Raw genomic sequence first — 20,117 nt, 5'->3', positions numbered from 1 at the left:
GATTACTAGCCTAATTAACTAGTGGTATTACTAATGCATACACTATCCATACTTAAACATTTACAATGTTTACTACTTAATTGTTTGTTTGACTAACCTGTTTTTAAAACTCAAACCTATGAACTCACCAACCGTTGTGTTGACCCGTTTTAGCATGTCTTTCTCAGGTCGCTAAGATCAAGTGTACGGATAGGAGTTGCATTCATGGTCACTCATAAACATTGCATCATAACTTGGAACTTTTAATTAATAATGTTATGGTTTGCACATGTTTTGGCGCCTTAGAATGTTTGGTTTTGTTTAGGGATTTTTCCCGCTATGTTACGCTTCCGCGTTTTAAAACATTAAGATGTTAACTCTGAAATGGTTTTCCCAAATATGGGACAATTAAGTTTATTTTAAATATTTAGACGTTGTTTGTTGTAACTAATGATTGAGATCCTGGTTCGTCACGCGCCTCGCGGTAAAACCCTGCATGTGGAAATTGAGGGTGTGACAGTTAGATATGTCAGATCCATCCAAGAGATTCCTTTCATATGATATGAAATGAGTTATGATTCTTGCGTACAATTTTTGTCACAAATAAACACTCCGATAGAAATTACTTTACATGATGAGATTCTTATCAAAGAAGAAAAAAAAAGACGGGGTCATGGATTAGGGTTTTACACAGTTCACCAACTACTATGCCAGAGAATAATCTTGGTGTAAATTAGTAGCAAATAAATATCATTTTCTAATGATCCTGAAGTTAACCTCAAACTCATTTTGAAAAACTAGTTTAATTTAAAAACAAAATTAAAATTTTAAAACGAATTTTAGACTTTTAAAAAGTAAATACTTTTGGAAAAATGGGTTTATATATTTGTGCAAAACCCTACCCGTGATCCCGTTTTGTTTTTTTGTCAAGAATCTCATCATGTAAAATAATCTTTGTTGGATGTGAGCTGTGACAAAAATTGTGTGCAAGAATCGTAAGTCACTTGAAATAAAATTATATGCAAGTGCAATGAATCTTTGAGATATATGTGATATATCCAAATCTCGCTTTTGAGTCGAAACCTTTTGTTAGACGAGTTAACTATACTTTCCCAATAATTAAACAAGAAAGAAAACACAAATGGTTTGTTTGATCCACCAACAATACAAGGATAGGAAGGTAGGGGCATTTTGTGTATTAGAAGCATATGGTAAGGGTTTTGAAAAGAAATATAGGAAATTTGAAAGATATATAAACCCCAGAAGATTGAAACTCAATTGATTTATTATTATTTCAAAATCAAAAGCAAAAACACACACACAGAGATCGATCCAGAGGGGGGGTTTTTCAATCTCGATTAACAATTCACTCACAAAACCCTAATTTCCATAAGCCCTAATTCAACCTTCACTCACCGATTCGACTCAGCCAGCTGGATTCTACTGGATAATTGTTGTTGTTTACCTGCCAATTCTAATCGTATAGTTTTTGTGTAATTGATTCAATCTCCTTCCGGCCGTAGATCATGGCGTCAACGAGGAAGTCTAGAAGTGTCATGAATAAGCGCTATTCCGATTATGTTGACGTCTCTCCGACTAAAACTCTTGCTAATAAATCCGGCCGACAGGCGAGTATTCATTTGTATATTTTTTATAAGATATGTTGTATGTATTGCTGACTTTAGGGGTGTGAAAATGGGCCAGACCAGTTTAACATAACCGGGTCAGGTCTCGTGGATCTTATGCTCACCGCAATTGTTCATTTTTTTTGCGCAGAAGAGGAAGCTTTCTGACATGTTAGGATCTCCATGGACTGGCGAAGAGGTTGAGCGCTTCTATAAAGCTTATAGGAAGTATGGAAAGGACTGGAAGAAGGTTTCTGCTTTCTTCCTCTTCTTCTCTTTGGTTTAAGTTTAACTATGAGGATGGATGGCTGCTTTTTATAAAAAAAAACAAGTTAAACATACGGTTTCTTAACCTGTTCAAGATGGAACTGTCATCTTCATAGCCACTTGTCTTTCACATGATTAGCTAATGTAAACGATTTTGTTCCTTTAGGTGGCTGCCATGGTGCGTACCAGGAACTCTGAAATGGTTGAGGCTCTCTACACTATGAATAGGGTAAATTATCATAATTCAAGCTTGACTAAATTTCATTCTGTAGAATAAACAATCGATTTAACTCTTGTCTCGTATCATTGCTTGTATTGATTGATATTAGAGGTGACTTTGTTGGGTTGGGTAAACGGGTCAAGGCAGGTAATTTCTTAGTGCTTTTGTAAATGGGTTGTGGTGGGTTGGGCCGGACCACAACAAAAGTTAATGCTTCAGAATTTTTCACTAAGTTATGTGTTAACATGATTACAAATATATATTAATATAATAATCAAATGTTTTTTTCTTAAAAGATGACGCAGATAGTTTAATGCACCTTAATACACTTTGGCTGACTTTTGATAGGTATATGCCAGTGTTCTGACTTCAGATGAATTAAATTATCTAAGTTTAGCAAGTAATGTTTCAAGGAGTCAATATATTCAGTTGGTGTATTAATAATCAATTTGAAAAAGAAATATGCTAGTTGCATTAAGGTTTGGATTCCAGATTTGGGGGTAACGTTGAGTAGGAATGTAGGATACACTAAAAGTGCTGAGCTGTCACACATGTCGTTAGTGCCATGATAGATACATGCGTATTTGGAAGTTAATGTGTATATGTATTTGTAAAATAGATGCAAACCTATTTGAAAATGAATTTGATTGTTATCCTAGTATTAACTTTGGGGCTTAAAAGCTTACTTTTTGATAATCTGATGATAGCAATTTCTAGGTTTGAAGATTAACCATTTGAAACTTCTGATTTGCAGGCATATTTATCGTTGCCGGAGGGAACAGCATCTGTGGTTGGGTTAGTTGCAATGGTGTCTGATCATTATAATGCCATGGTGAGATCATATACACACTTTATTTAAATTGTTTTGTTGCTTATGTGTCGATATTGCTAACTATATACTTTGGTATTGTTTAAATCCAGGGTCTTATGCATCGAATGCTATTAACACAATAAAACATGTTTTACTTTTGTTGTGTTATACATTATCTTTTAAATATTTGCTAAATCTTCCATTTAGATGACTGCCTTCATTGTTACATACAAGTTATAACTCTTCTCCTTTTTCTATAACTTATGTTGCCCTTTTCAGTCCAACAGTTTACAATGTGCTTCTGAAATATTATGTAAGATATTAGGGTCCTTCAATAGTCTGTACTATCCTTTTAAACTATGTTTTCAGTTTTTGTTTTACTGATTATGTTACGTTTATGGTGAGAAAAGACACTCCTTTAACTGTATTGATAAATGAATGCTGTCAACTAATGTAGTATATTAACAGGAAGGAAGTGATAATGATCAAGAGATCAATGACGTTTCAAAATTAACACGCAAGCCTAAAAAACGCACGCACCAACTGCCTCAGCAAAATAATAAACCTGAAGATCAATTGCAATTTAGGGTAGTTGGTTCAAGTGATAGGTCTTTGCCACCATTGAAGAGAAGGGAATCTGATGGTATATTCCTTCAGCCATACACACACACACACACACACACATATATATATATATGTATTGTTATTTGCGTAAAGTTAACTTCTAATAGTTTTAAATTTAATGTAGGATGTACTGTTAGGAAACGGACACCTCGGTTCCCTATTAACCACTTATCAAGAAGAGAGAACAGCGGGAGTTATGTCTCACCACACAAAAGAGGCCAAAAGAGAGATGCTGATGACGTGGCGCATGGTGCTGCCTTGGCATTAACTGAGGCTTTACAAAGAGGAGGCTCCCCACAAGTTTCTCAATCACCACACCACATGAAAACCACACCTTCGAAGGGCAGACAAAAAATTGTAATAATTTGATTACTTTTCTTATTTACTCCTAGAGTATAGGGTGTGCATGGGTCTGTTTGGGTCGGGTTTTGGCCAAACAGAACCAAAAAACCGAAAATTCGGTTTCTGGGTTTTTGAAAACCATCCGGTTTTCACAATGGGTTTGGTTTGGTTTCATTTTTTCTTTTTTGCCACTCGGGCCAATTTTTTTTTTCTGGTTCTTTGCACATTTGGTTCTAAAATTATGGGCCAAAAAAATTGACCCAAAGTAATGGATCTGGGTCTGAAATTTTTACGGTTTGGTTATAATAGTCGGTTCGATTTTTCAGCTTTCGGTACATGCAAATATTGGTTCGGTTATAAAAGTTGGTTCGTTTTTTTCAGTTTTCAGTATATGCAAACCAAAATGGAATCGGAAATTCGGTTTTTGAAAAAAAAAACATAAACCAACCTGTCAGTTTTGGCTTGGGTTTGGTTATGTTGATTATTTCACTTACGGATCGATTATTTCGGTTTAGGGTTTAGGTTATTTGTAAGGTTATTTGTTTACTGATAAAAGGTTTGAGGACCGGATAAAATTATTCATTTGACAAGATTATCTTATATTGTACTAACTTTATGTATGGCATTGCATTTGCAGTTGGATACATTGAGGACAAAGCTTCATGGTAGTTTAATTGATGAAGACGTTTTTGAGGGCAGTTCAGGAAGTGGAGGAGCTGAAAATGAAGAAATTTACCAGAAAGGGAAAAAGTTATATATTCGAAAAGACGATAATGAATTTGATGATGGTGGGGAAGCATGTAGTGGCACAGATGAAAATATTGAGCAATCCTCATCACAGGGTAAAAGAAAAAGGAACAAAAAGCTTTTCTTTAAAGGTAATATAGTTAATAGCTTTAGTTTAGTTTTGTTAATGTAAAGGATATTAAATTTGTTCACCTATTATGCAGGTATTTGATCTTTACATAACAATCATACATGTTAGTTATTGTGTTCATTATTGGATTAGCTCTTAATGCTTTACGCTTTTATTATTTGTGCAGATGAAAGCTCTGGCTTGGATGCACTACAAACGTTGGCTGACTTGTCACTGATGATACAATCTGGTAAACATATAATGCTTATAGGTTTTGGTGTAACACTATTTTCTTTTACATTTTATATCAAATTTGGTGTGCATTTGATCACATTAAGTTTCTATGCGTTTCGTTTTAACTCTTTTAAGACAATGCCTTTTATTGTCATATATTGATGAATTTGTATAACTGTTAAACATTAAGAGTTAAGTTATACAAGTTATATATGTTAAAACAATCTCGTTGAGATATTATAAAACAAGTCCGATATTGAATGTCAGCTTTAATAATTTATTCTGCATTTATAGTTATTTTAAGTTTTTATTAATTATAAATAATTAAATTAATGTATCTAAATAGTATGTCAGTATGTAATTAAGTTTGTAAATAAAATATGTCATTGAAATAAACTGTACTTGAAAAAAAAAAACATTCAGACATGGTTTTCCATTTCAGTCCTAAATCACTTACATAGAAAAACAGCTTCCTAATATAATGATTTTACATTTTAATGATACACTTGCAATCTCTGTCTGTAGAATCACCGGTATTGAAAGAGGATAAGCCAGCAACTGCTTCAACTTCTCACCAAAGAAACAAAACCAAGGTGCCAGCTGGCATTGAGAAAGCACTTAACGGGTTTTGCAGATCCGATGCTTCTAAATTTGGAAAGTTCAAACCGGGAAGGGAATTAAAAGTTGATTACAAGGCTTTATCCACAGGAAAACAACTATACCAGTCCACTAATAAATCATCAAAAAGAAAAAACAAATCATTTGAGGTAAGTTAGATGAAATATAAATCATCTTCCTCTTTTTTATTACTAACTAGATATGCTGTTATAGTATATTAGTTTCTTATGTATTGTGTATGTAGGCCCCTGAAAATGAGGAAGAAAAATGTGCAAATAAACTCACAGGCATCAATGAAGAAAATGCACCTTCAAAGATAAGCAAATCTACAAAACTTGTGGAGTATTCTTCTTCAAATAGTAACACATCAAGAACAGGAGCTGCTGACTCAGCAATATCAACAGCACTGCTGTCCAAACGACAAAATAAACGTAAGGCGACTCCAAATAGAGTGACAAAGGTTAATTCAAAAGAGAAACCCAATAAAAAGATAAACCGCAACTTAAAGGTTCTTCCTCAACTGTCTTTATTGTCTATTTGTCTTGGTTAACAGAATTTGTAACTAACATAACGTTTTGACTTTTGCAGGATAAGGCTATTGGTTACCTTTCATCATCTACGGTGCGTAGATGGGCCACATACGAGTGGTTTTATAGTGCAATTGATTACCCTTGGTTTGCTAAACGGGAGTTTGTAGAATATTTAGATCATGTCGGGTTAGGTCACATTCCAAGATTAACCAAGGTTGAGTGGGGTGTCATAAGAAGGTACACTATTTTAATTGTTACTATTGTTATTGTGAATTAATTTCATATACACCCGACTAAAACTAAAAGTATTATATACACCCAACTTCGGTGAATTTTTACTTAATGACCATTACACCCCTTTTCATTATATTTGTTCAATTCCTATTTTTTATTTGGATTTTGATTGACGTTGATGACAGCTAGCTAACCGAACCGTCGTCCCTCATTTGTTGTTTTTTTTATTATCTATTTATGTTGTTTTCATAATTTTATCCCAGTTCATTGGGGAAGCCTCGGAGGTTCTCAACAAATTTCTTACGTGAAGAAAGGGACAAACTTTGGCGGTATCGGGAGTCGGTTAGGAAACATTACACCGAGCTTCGAAATGGGACACGGGAAGGATTACCAACCGACTTGGCCCGCCCATTGGCGGTTGGTCAATGTGTGGTTGCAATTCACCCAGAGTCAAGAGAAGTTCATGATGGAAGTGTGCTAATTGTTGATCATGATAAGTGCAGGATACAGTTTGATCGACCCGAATTTGGTGTTGCATTTGTCAAGGTATGGGCATGGACCCCACTTCAATTCAGTTATCTATATGTCAATTATTAACTGTTTTTTTCTGATAGGATATCGATTGTATGCCATTAAACCTGTTGGATAACATGCCTGAAGCTTTGAGAGAGAACGATGCACTATATAGATTTACTATGAACTCTAGAGAGACAAGGTTGCCACAATCAGTTACTGGATCGTTGATGCTACATACTTCAAGTGAACAGGGTCCCACCATCGCCATGATGAGTCAGCGACAGGTCTGTTACTGAAATTCTAAATAATAGTTGTTACATCTGCATTTCAAGTTATTTGTAACATGGATTGAACAGTTAATGTTTCTATAGGGACATAATGGGTCTGTTTCTCAAATACAGTCAAGAGAAACTGATATACGTGCACTTTCTGGGCTTACTCGTGCTCTAGATAAAAAGGTAAAGAGATTTCTGTTTAATATATTAGAGAAAATTGCACAAATGGTCCTTGTGGTTTGACCATATTGCAAGTTTGGTCCTCAGATGTTGATGCATAACCAAAAGTTATATACTTGAATTTCAGGAGGCGATATTAACAGAGCTTAAGCTTGTAAATGATGGCTTGATGAATCACAAAAACGAGACAGGAACGGAGATGAAGGTATCTGAAAGCTTCAAAAAGGAATATGCAATGGTACTTGTGCAGCTAAAAGAAGCTAGCGAGCAGGCATGTTTCTGACTTTGATTTTATTTTGTTGACACATGGTTGTTTTTTTAAGTGATGAAATGTGGAAATATTGTCTCAGGTTACTTTGGCTCTTCTTAATTTGAGACAACGTAACACATACCCGGTAAACCATTTGCCTCCGTGGCAGAAGGTTCAATCCAGTTATGCTGGTGTTGGTGGTCCTATGAGTTCCGTTGACAATTTTACATCCAGTAATCAGTTGTCGCCTAATGTTGTTGAAGTTGTGAATGGTTCAAGACTTGAAGCACATAAACTTGTACATACTGCCATGCAGGTAATCAGAAGTTCTGAAATCTTCTCTCTCTCTCTGTGTATATATATAATAGGAATATTTTATGACCATTATACCCTTAATTTTCTTGAACTTTAAAGTCTCATTTATATCCATTTTAAGTCACTTTTCTACTTTTTTCGGTTTTTTTTTACTTTCATTTTCATTTTTAATTTTGTACTGCTTTTCCAATTGACTTATTTTTTTTCAGCGATCCGGGCCGAATAATATATAGACTGATGATCGGACATGCTATGATTCATTCTTTTCATAAATGTGTTGTTCAGTTTGTTTTTTGTTATGAACCACAAAAATATAGGAAGAAATAGGATATTATTTCGAGTCAACTGGAAAAACAGTAAAAAAAGCGTTATGAAAAAAGTAAAAAAAATGGAAACAGAAACAGTAAAAAGATGAATTAAATAATAGATAATAATAAAACTATTAATTTTTAAGAAAGTTAAGTGTAACATGGTCATATTATGATTTTTTTTATGAAATATGTTAAAATGGATATATGAATATGATATTTAAATACGATTGGACATATACGATATTTCACAAGTTTTGTAAGAATATATATAGTATTTAAAATTTGGTTTGGATATTATATATGTTAGACTAAGTAATTTATGTTTATAATTCTAGAGGGTCCAGATTGTAATATTTAGCTCTTTATAATGAGCTCCTATGTATTCTCTTTCAATCAATATACAAAGTTATTGCAACCTATCGGTTCATCTTGGTATCTAGAGCCAAGGGCATCCCAACCATCACCAGCCCTCCTTCTCTGGCCAACTTTTTTTTTCCTGATCATGGCAGCCCTACAACCCTTCTCTTCTGCTGAGAAAACTGGCCATAACAGCCACAAATTCCCTTTTACCCTTACCCCTACCAACTATGGGTATTGGAAAGCAATGCTTGAGCCCTTTCTGATAACAAATCATCTATTTGATTATGTCAATGGGACTATTCCCTGTCCAGACCGAAATTCCTATTGAACCGACCAAAGAAGGAGAATCCTCCACCACTGACAAGCCTAATTATCTTCGGTGGATCGCTAATGATGCGCATGTTCGAATGCTAATTTTGTCCACCGTATCCGAGGCCTCTTTTCAACATGTCCAAGGAACAACTTCTAGGGATCTTTGGCTTTCCTTGGAACCGGCTTATGCACCCCACACAGCCTCAAGAGAATTTACCTTGAGAACTCAATTACTTCGGATCATGATGAAGGGAGATGAAACACCTATTGCTTATTTGTCCTGTGTCATGGAGTACGCCTTTGTCCTGGCAAATATATGAGAGCCCATGAAAGATAAGGATCTAATAATGCTTACACTTTCTGGTCTGCGTGATGAATACAGCGGGCTCAAATCCACTCTGTTGGCTCGCCACCCACCGATTACCTTCAACGAACTCCCGGGCCTGCTCTCTGACCATGACTTCATGCTGCACAAAACGCTATCTGATGTTTCTGGTACCCCTTCTCATGTTTTTGCTGCCACCACAGGTACCCCTGTTCATAATAACTATAATACATCTTCATTTACACAATTACAACAATTGGCATCCCAACTCGGTTACCAGTTGAATCCGGTCAGCCAACCTATCTCTCACCACAGGCCCTATATGCCTCTCGTCCCACACCAAACCGCAACAACCGTCGGGGTTCTAACCGTGGAACTTACCGTGGCTCTAATAGGGGACATGATAACACTAGATCTGCCCCCTCACGCCAATTTGCATGGGCCTCAACCCAAAACATGGTGTACGGTCAATGTAACTGTTGTGGTATAAGTCACCTACCATCCCAGTGCCCAAACCATTCTCCAGTTAATACTAGGCCTGCTGCTTCTTAGGCCAATTTTGCCTCCTTCTCAGAAACTGGATCCACTTCTGGGACAACTTGGCTCCCGGACACAGGTGCTAATGGCCATGTCACCCCAGACCTTTCAAATCTTGACAACTCCGAAGCTTATTCAGGTATTGACTCACTCCATGTTGGTGACGGTAAGCCCTTACCCATCTTGCACATTGGTTCTTCCAAATTTTTCTCTTCTAATAAAACATTTATAATGTCTGATATTCTTCACGTACCTACCATTAAAAGAACTTATTATCTGTTCAACAATTCTGCCTTGATAATGATGTTTATTTTGAATTTCACTCTTCTTTTTTTGCTGTGAAGGACGAGTCTTCACACACTACCCTTCTCATGGGTCCAAGTGATAACGGACTCTATTCGCTTCGACTCCCTGAACTTAAGCCTGTTCTCAAGCAAGTCTTCACAGCAACTAAAGCACCATCTGACGTTTGGCATCAACGTCTCGGATACCCTCATGAACGTGTTTTTCATGTGCTTGTTTCAAATAATTTCTTACCTGTTTCTAATAAATTGTGTTCTTCATGCACTGCTTGTCAAATGGGGAAATCCTCCAAACTTACTTTGCATAATTCTAAATTTCAAAGTCGTAATGTTTTGGACTTAATTTACTGTGATGTTTGGGGACCTTCCCCTACTGTTTCTTGTGATGGACATCGGTTTTTTTTATTGTGTGTTGACCATCATTCACGTTTCATGTGGTATTATCCGCTTGTTAAAAAGTTAGATGCTTTTGCCACATTTACCAACTTTGTCACCATGGTCGAACGACAGTTTAATACCAAATTAAAAAGTGTGCAATCTGATTGGGGGGGGGGAGAGTTTCGTAACCTTTCTCCCTTCTTCAACATACTTGGTATAATTCATCGCCGTTCATGTCCATACACTAGTGAACTGAATGGAATTGTTGAACGCCGGAATCGTCATGTTGTGGAAACAGGGCTTGCTCTCCTTGCCCATTCTTCTCTTCCACCTCGATTCTGGAACTTTGCCTTCGAAACCGCTGTCTATCTTATTAATCGTCTTCCATCCAGAATTTCTTCAAATAAATCTTCTTTTCACCACATTTTTAATCGCAAACCAGATTATTCCTTCCTTCGCGTTTTTGGGTGTCAATGCTTCCCCTATTTACGCCTATATAACCGTCACAAAATGGATTTTAGATCCACACCTTGTGTTTTCCTCGGTTACAGTCCTCACCACCACGGTTATTGTTGTCTTGACCCCACAACAGAAAATATATATTGTTAGACATGTGCGTTTCAATGAAACAGTCTTCCCTTTTCAGGTTCCTGTTTCCCCACCATCCCAATCAGCTGCTACCTCTAGTTCTCCATATATATCCATCTTTCCTGACCCCATTCCACATACCACTCCAGATCCTATAAACATTAATTCATCTCCTAGCACTACTACTGTTAACCCACCATCACCACAACCCTTTACTGCCTAATACTCTCCTCAAGCCTCGCCTTCCATGGCCCCAAATTCCTCTACTTCCCAACAAAATATTCCTACTCCACCTCCACCCCCTCCACGGTCTCGTCCAGCTAACCTACGCCAAAACCCTAAACGCACTACTCGCTATAACCCCTCTGCCTACATGTTAAACCAGTATTTATGATATTTAGAGGGTTCAATATGTAATATTTGTCTTTATATTCAGCTTCTTGTAACCTCTCTTTGTCATTCAATAATATACAACCCTTTGGTTTAACTTGGTATCAAAGCCAGGAGCTTCTCAGCTTCTCAACTGCTCACCTTCCCTTTGCCGGTAACCAATTTTTTTTTCCGGCCAAACTTATTCTCACCATGGCTGCAATTGCTGCCTTCACTACTGCTGAAAAAACAGCCCACAATACTCACAAATTTGCTTTCACCCTATCCCCAACGAACTATGGGTATTGGAAAGCAGTGATCGAGCCGTTTCTAATTACCAACAACTTGTTCGATTATGTGGATGGAACAATCCCATGCCCGAAACCAACTGTTACTATTGCACCATCCAAAGAAGGCGAACCTTCTTCATCTACTGATAATCCAAGTTATTCCCGGTGGGTTGCAAACGACGCCCATGTCCGGATGATTATCTTATCAACAATTTCTGAAGCATCTTTTCAATATGTTCAAGGTACTACTTCTCGTGATCTTTGGCTTTCTTTGGAACGTGCATATGCACCGAATACAGCCTCACGTGAATACACCTTAAAAACCCAATTACTCAGAATCGTGATGAAAGGGGATGAAACCCCTATTGCTTACTTGACACGAGTAATGGAGTATGCTTCTGCTTTATCTAATATTGGTGAACCTATGAAGGATAAAGATCTAGTTATGCTCACAATATCTGGGGTGAGAGATGAATATAATGGATTGAAATCTACTCTTCTGGGCCGACACCCACCAATTACTTTTAATGAAAAGCATGGTCTATTATCTGATCATGATTATATGATCAATAAACCGAACCCTAATACCTCTGCTCCAACACCACAACTATTTGCTGCTGCCACTGGTCACCCCAATACCACTCAACCACAACTTGCAAACCTACAACAATTAGCGGCTCAATTGGGTTATCAGTTGAACCCGGTTACTCCACCAACCCAACAAACACAGGCCTTCTATGCCTCTCGTCCATCGAACAGAGGTAATCGTCGTGGCAATTCACGGGGTAATTATCGTGGCAATTATAATCGGACCCGTGACAATAACCAATCTGGTTCTAATAGGCAGTTTGCTTGGGCTTCGACACACAATATGGTGTATGGCCACTGTAACCGATGTGGCATAGCGCACCTACCCTCTCAGTGTCCAAGCCAATCTACTCCTCGATCTGCCCGACTCAGTCTCAGGCTAATTTTGCAAATTTTTCAGAGACGGGATCGACTTCAGGAGTCACTTGGGCCCTGACACCGGTGCTAATAGCCATGCCACTCCTGACTTATCGAATATTGACAACTTTGAAGCATATCAAGGTAATGATTCACTCCATGTTGGTGACGGTAATCCCTTGCCCATCCTTCATATTGGTTCATCTAAATTCTTTTCACCAAATAAAACGTTTAATCTTGCTAACATTCTTCATGTACCTGCTATCCAAAAGAATCTATTATCTGTTAACCAATTTTGTCTTGATAATGACGTTTATTTTGAATTTATGCATCTTATTTTGTTGTGAAGGACGTGTATTCACACACTATCCTTCTCATGAGATGTATAGAACTTTTCAACGAGATAGTGCTTATTCAACTCTCTCAAAATGGAATCTATTCCAAACATATATGCCATGGTTCCTTACTTCGACAGGGTACAGATATCTAAAGTTTTTATTTTTAGATACTTTTTCAAACCTATTGCCGATACTAAGACTAAGTAGCAGCCAAAAATTTGTATCCATTTTTCATGATATTATGCATGGATCAGATATAACATGGCGGTCCAAGTGAAAATGGTCTCTACTCCATCCATCTACCTCAGCTTCAATCCATTCCCAAGAAAGTCTTCACAGCAACCAAAGCCCCCTCAACAATTTGGCATCAACGTCTTGGTCACCCGCATGAACGGGTTTTTAAGTCTGTTATTACAAATTGTTCTTTACCGCTTTCAAATAAATTATGTTCTACCATATGTACTCCATGTCAGTTGGGAAAATCTTTCAAACTTTCTATGGATAACTAGTTTCAAAGTAATAACATTCTGGATTTGATATTTTGTGATGTTTGGGGACCCTCTCCAACCATTTCCCTTGATGGACATCGTTTATTTCTGTTATGTGTTGATCACCACTCACGTTATATGTGGTATTTTCCACTTAAGCACAGATCAGATGCATGTCACCTTTACAAATTTTGTCACCATGGTAGAGACAATTCAATACCAAAATAAAGTGTGTTCAGACCGACTGGGGAGGGGAATTTTGTAACCTATCTTCATTTTTCACAAAACTTGGTATTGTTCATCGGCGTTCATGTCCCTATACTAGTTAACAAAATGGTATCGTTGAACGCCGTAATCGTCACGTTGTGGAAACCGGGCTCGCTCTTCTAGCCCAATCCCATCTACCACAACGTTTTTGGCATTTTGCTTTTGAAACAGCCGTTTATCTCATCAATCGATTACCATCCAGAATATCCTCAAACAAATCTCCTTTTGAACACATTTTTAATCGCAAACCTGATTACTCGTTTCTCCGTGTATTTGGATGTCAATGTTTCCCTTACCTTCGACCATATAATCGTCATAAAATGGACTTTCGCTCCATCTCATGTGTTTTTCTTGGTTATAGCCCGAATCATCATGGTTATCGTTGTTTTGATCCTATCACTGAACATATCTACATCGCAAGGCATGCGTTTCAACGAGGATGTCTTTCCCTTTCAAACTCCTATTTCCCAACCAACTAGCCCTTCGTCTTCTCCATACGTTTCTGTTTAGCCCACACCAGCCCCTTCCTTCCCCAATAACCCCATCCAAATAGAGTCACCAAGCCCTATTCACATTGCTTCACCAGCCCCCAACCATCCTATCGCCCCTACATCCGTTATTTCCCAACTAACTGAGGATACATGTACCACTCCACAACAGTCACCATCTTCACCCGATCCGGTTCCTACTCCCCCTCCTCCCTCTATCCAGCCTCGGCCTTCCCACCTTCGTCAAAACCCTAAACAAACGAATCCATATGATCCATTAGCCTACAATGCTACTCGCTCTTCCTCTCTCATTGAGCCAACATCCTTTACCGTTGCCAACAAATCCTCAGAGTGGTGTCATGCCATGAATGAGGAGTTTCAAGCACTTCATAAGAATGGAACATGGTCTTTAGTTCCTTATGTCAACAACACTAATGTTATTGATTGTAAGTGGGTGTACAGGTTAAAGAAAGATGCAGAGGGCAATGTCACCCGTTATAAAACACGTCTTGTTGCAAAAGGGTTTACTCAGCAACCCGGTATTGATTATCATGAGACGTTTAGTCCGGTAATAAAGGCAACTACACTTCGTGTTCTCTTGTCTCTTGCTGTGACAAACAACTGGCCTTTGTGTCAGTTGGATGTACAGTATGCTTTTTTACATGGGGATTTGAAAGAAACAATTTACATGAAACAGCCACCCGGTTTTGTTGATCCGAATAAACCAAATCATGTGTGTCTTTTACATAAGTCTCTTTATGGGCATAAACAAGCCCCCCCGGGCCTGGTTTAATCGCTTGTCAACAGTTCTGGTTCAACTTGGCTTTTGTGGATCCAAAACTGATCCATCACTGTTTATTCTCAACTCTGGTGGCAATTTAGTTTATGTTCTTGTTTATGTGGACGACATCATCATTACTGGCAACAACAACTCAGCTATTACGGGTCTTGTTCACCGTCTGAGCTCCATATTTTCCATCAAAGATCTTGGCAAGCTTCATTATTTTTTAGGAATTGAAGTGGTTCATCATAAAAAGATCTTGTCTTGTCACAAAGAAATTATATTTTAGATGTCCTTCACCGCTCCGGCCTCTCTGCTTGCAAACCGGTGAATACTCCAATGAGCACATCCCAAGTGTTAACCATTGACGATAGTCCACTTCTCTCAGACCCGGTGAAATATCGTAAGATTGTTGGAGCTTTACAATATGCTACTCTCTCCCGTCCAAACATTGCTTTCGCTGTAAATCGTGTAAGCCAATTTATGCATGCTCCAACCGAGAATCATTGGTCCGCAGTTAAACGTATTCTTCGGTATCTAAAGGGGACCACGGATTTAGGTCTTTTTATACGTCATGCTTCGGACTCCACCTTGCAAGCCTTCACCGATGTTCACTGGCCAAATGTTGTCACTTCACCGGTTCGGGCCTTTTCTAATTCAGATTGGGCAGGTTGCCAGCCGATCGTCGATCCATGGGAGGGTTCGCTATATATCTAGGATCTAATCTCATCTCCTGGTCTGCCCGTAAACAACGAACTGTTTCAAGGTCCTCAACTGAATCTGAGTACAAAGCATTGGCTGATACCGTGGCAGAGATAATCTGGTCACGATCTCTCCTACATGAACTAGGCATTTCAATAAACACATCCCCTACACTTTGGTGTGACAATCTAGGGGCTACTTACCTCTCAGCAAATCCTATATTTCACGCTCGTACAAAACTTGTGGAAGTAGATTTCCACTTTGTTCTTGAACAAGTAGCCCGGGGTCAACTACATGTTCAATTCATCTCTACAAGTGATCAGATCGCGGATGTTTTCACAAAGCCTTTACCATCTCAACGGTTTCTATCCTTAAGGTCCAAGTTGCAGGTCGTCCACCGCCCTTAACTTGCGGGGGAATGTTAAACCAGTATTTATGATATTTAGAGGGTTCAATATGTAATATTTTAGTCTTTATATTCAGCTTCTTGTAACCCCTCTTTGTCATTCAATAATATACAACCCTTTGGTTTAACTCTACACAACTACTTCCTCACCATCCATCGAACCTACCTCGTTTACCGTTGCCAACAAATCCTCGGAGTGGCGTCTCGCCATGACCGAGGAGTTTACAACACTTTGTAAGAACGAAACATGGTCTTTGGTTCCTTATGTCCCTAATACTAATGTTGTTGATTGTAAGTGGGTGTATAGGTTGAAGACAGATCCACAAGGCATGGTAACTAGGCATAAAGCACGCCTTGTTGCCAAAGGGTTTACTCAACAGCATGGTGTAGACTATCATGAGACCTTTAGTCCCCTTGTCAAAGCCACAACAATCAGGGTTCTTTTATCCCTTGCTGTACAAACGCTTGGTCTCTTCGCCAACTGGATGTTCAAAATGCATTCCTACATGGTGACTTGAATGAAACAATTTATATGAGGCAACCACCAGGATCCAAGTAAACCAAATCATGTATGCCTTCTTCATAAGTCTCTTTATGGGCTCAAACAAGCCCCGCGGGCATGGTTTTATCGGCTATCCAATGTTCTGTTTCAACTTGGTTTCCGAGGGTCAAAGACAGATCCTTCATTATTTTTTATGATCAACCATGGCAATCTTGTTTATGTGCTTGTATACGTTGACGACATTATCATCACCGAAACAACCCGAATGTCGTTAACAACATTATTACTCAGCTGAGCTCCACTTTGCCATTAAGGATTTGGGCAGACTTCACTATTTTTTGGGAATAGAAGTTCTTCATCGTAACAAAGATCTCATTTTGTCACAAAGAAAGTATTTTTTGGACCTCCTTCAACGATCTGGCCTCTCTGATTGCAAACCGGTCTCGTCACCTATGAGCCCCTCCGAAGTGTTGACCATTGATGACAGTCCACCACTTTCTGATCCCGTGCGATATCGCCAGGTCGTTGGAGCCTTACAATATGCCACTCTCTCTCGCCCAGACATTGCTTTTGCTGTTAACCGTGTCTGTCAGTTCATGAATGCTCCTACAGAGAACCATTGGGCAGCTGTAAAACGCATCATGCGCTACCTAAAAGGGACTACCAATATGGGCCTTGTTCTACGCCACACATCTGGCTCTTCCTTGCAGGCTTTTACTGATTTCAACTGGCAAAACCAACACTCCATGGTACAAGCCTTCTCTGACTCTGATGGGGCTGATCCACGGGGGGATTTGCCATTTATCTTGGATTGAATCTCGTCTCTTGGTCTGCCCGTAAACAACGAACTGTTTCATGATCTTCAACCGAGTCTGAATACAAGGCACTTGCTGATACCGTGGCTGAATTGATTTGGTTAAATTCACTTCTACATGAACTTGGTTTTTCAGTCAAAAAGCCTCCTATTCTTTGGTGTGACAATCTAGGAGCTACCTACCTATCTGCTAATCCTATTTTCCATGCTCGAACAAAGCACATTGAGGTTGACTCTCAGCACTTTACGTTTTTAAGATCCAAGTTGCAGCTCGTTTCCCGGCCTGAACTTGCGGGGGAATGTTAGACTAAGTAATTTATGTTTATAATTCTAGAGGGTCCAGATTGTAATATTTAGCTCTTTATAATGAGCTCTTATGTATTCTCTTTCAATCAATATACAAAGTTATTGCAACCTATCGGTTCATCTATATATATATATGTATATGTATGTCTGTGTGTAACCAAGTACATATGCCGCATATGTACTTGGTTACACACAGACATACATATACATATACATACATATATATACATATACATACATACATATATATATATATATATATATATATATATATATATATATATATATATATATAGAAAAGGGTTCAAATAAGGAGTTTCTTAGGAATGGTAAGAATCAACAAATTTTTAGGATAACCCTCCCCTATATATATATGTATGTATGTATATGTATGTCTGTGTGTAACCAAGTACATATGCGGTTCTGATAGTTAACTGCCTAAAACTGAACACATCCATATAAATATACATAACATAAGCCCTGACTATCTTAATCAATGTTGATTAAATTGTAATCTAATAAATGTGTCAGGCAATGTCCAAAATCAAGGCGGATCAAAGTGTTCCGTCAAGTGTTGCAGCAGTTTTTGAATCTCTAGGCGCGCGTAAAAACCCAGCTGGATACGTGCCATCAACATTCAGACCATCAGAACAAGGCAACGGGATTGTTGCATATAAACACACCCCGGACCTTTCACAGCCTTTGGATTCCAAGTCACGGGGTGATTCCGAGGCAACAATCCTGTCTGATCTTATCGTGTCGTGTGTCGCTACATATCAGACGATACAGGTGAGTAATATAGTTATAAACTACAACATTTTGGGGGAAAAAAGAGCTCAGACAATCAAAATTGAACTGTTTTGGTTTGTTTTTTTTTTGTGTAGATGTGTAGTGAAAGACAGTACCCGCCAGGTGATGTGGTTCAAATGATGGATTCGGCTTTTACACAGTTACGACCTCAGTGCTCTGAAAACCTTGGCATATATAGGGAGATAGAAATGTGCATGGGAAGAGTTAAAACTCAGATTCTTGCTCTTGTTCCATCCTAAATTCCTAATCGTAGGCTTATAGCATTATCAGTATTACTATTAATAATAATTGTTACTTATACAATGCCAACCCTAGTTGTTTTATTATACATATGTTTTTATTCTACAGTTTTATATGTGTGTTTATATTCAGTTAATCATTATTGTTTACTTTGTGATAGAAATTCAGGTACGAGACATTTGTCAAATCTCATAGCATTTAGAACTTTGTTGAGATTTGATTTTTATTAAAGTGTTTAAAGCTTGATGTAGTAAATGCAAGAAATTAGCTTCTTTATCTGTGTAAAAAAGTGTTTAGAAAGTAGAAAACAACACATAACGGCTTGGACAATGACTTGTTTGAATTACTTTGTTAGTGTGGTGATTTTGGATTCTTAATGTCTTCTTCTCCTTGGAATTTGTCCATTGCCTTTTTTTTTTTTTTTTTTTTTTTTTTTTTTTTTGTGTTAGTAACATGTAATTTCTACGGCAAGTTGCACCAGAGCGGCTTAAATATGTGTGACATATTCGAAAACTATCGTACGCTTCTGGAAGTTGGTTGAAATCGGTTTAATTCATTATGTAAAATAGAGGTGCACAAAATACCTAGTTTCGGACCCGAACCGGTATACCATACCTGGTCCCGGTTCCTACCAAGACCTGCCGAAACCGGAAATACCCGGTCAAAAAACCGGGACCTGCTGAAACCAGAAATACCCGGTCAAAATCCGACTTTCCTCTCAAATTAATCACAACTATTCAAATATAAAATTAATGGGCTGGATTGCTTCTCACACTTTTAACTTTTTGTATACTTTTTTATTTTAACCTTAACCTTTCATATATCTACCCTTACAAATACAAGTGCAAAAAAAACCCGAACCCGGAACCGAAACAAAAACATGTAACCGATTTCTTTAATAGTCGGGTTTTTAATACCCGAACCCTACCCTACTCGTAGGGTATGGATAGTGTATGCATTTCGGTACTAAAATCCGAACCCGAACTAGACCCGATTTGTACCCGGTAATACCTAAAAAACCGAACCGGTTCTATACTCGGAACCGGGTTTTTCTAATACCCGAAACTGGGTATTTCAAATACCAGATGTATACCTGAAAAATACCTTAAAAATACCCGAAAAATATCCCTAAAAAGAGCAAACTTTTAAAAAATCCAATCTAAACCCGGAAAACAGCCCGAAAAAAGGGTTTTTCAATACCCGAAAATAGGGTATTCGAATACCCGGTTTTGAATACCCGGTTCTATACCCGACCCGAACCCGATGCATAGAGTATGGTTTTTAGAGACTATACCCGGACCCGAACCCGAACCCGACCTGGGTATTACCAATACCCGATTTTCCAATACCCGGTCATACCCGAACCTAGGTATTTGAAAAAC

General features: G+C 38.1%; 1 protein-coding gene across 1 annotated transcript; it reads left to right on the top strand.

Annotated features, from left to right (window-relative positions):
- The first annotated feature begins 1,505 nt into the window (after positions 1–1,505).
- LOC143554983 (protein ALWAYS EARLY 3-like) lies at positions 1,506–18,842 on the top strand. The gene is made up of 18 exons (XM_077044631.1): positions 1,506–1,607; positions 1,756–1,854; positions 2,038–2,100; positions 2,846–2,923; positions 3,371–3,545; positions 3,651–3,883; positions 4,506–4,746; positions 4,912–4,974; positions 5,484–5,725; positions 5,821–6,084; positions 6,165–6,343; positions 6,604–6,886; positions 6,955–7,140; positions 7,228–7,314; positions 7,439–7,582; positions 7,662–7,877; positions 18,217–18,474; positions 18,570–18,842. The coding sequence occupies exons 1-18, from the start codon at positions 1,506–1,508 to the stop codon at positions 18,732–18,734; spliced, it is 3,078 nt and encodes a 1,025-aa protein (XP_076900746.1). The 3' UTR covers positions 18,735–18,842.
- Positions 18,843–20,117: the final 1,275 nt, after the last annotated feature.

Source organism: Bidens hawaiensis, unplaced genomic scaffold (assembly GCF_021521415.1).
Source record: "Bidens hawaiensis isolate Kalapana, Puna unplaced genomic scaffold, B.hawaiensis_p1.1 tig00017940_1, whole genome shotgun sequence".
In the NCBI taxonomy this organism is placed as follows: domain Eukaryota; kingdom Viridiplantae; phylum Streptophyta; class Magnoliopsida; order Asterales; family Asteraceae; genus Bidens; species Bidens hawaiensis.
Note: the sequence above shows the minus strand (reverse complement) of the source record. Positions and strands in the feature narration are given on the sequence as shown.

Excerpts from the sequence above, each read along its gene's own strand:
- LOC143554983 (XM_077044631.1), top strand. The coding sequence starts at position 1,506 with ATGGCGTCAACGAGGAAGTCTAGAAGTGTCATGAATAAGCGCTATTCC. Across the intron at positions 7,141-7,227 it reads CCATGATGAGTCAGCGACAG|GGACATAATGGGTCTGTTTC; the intron begins GTCTGTTACTGA and ends ATGTTTCTATAG. Across the intron at positions 7,878-18,216 it reads TTGTACATACTGCCATGCAG|GCAATGTCCAAAATCAAGGC; the intron begins GTAATCAGAAGT and ends TAAATGTGTCAG.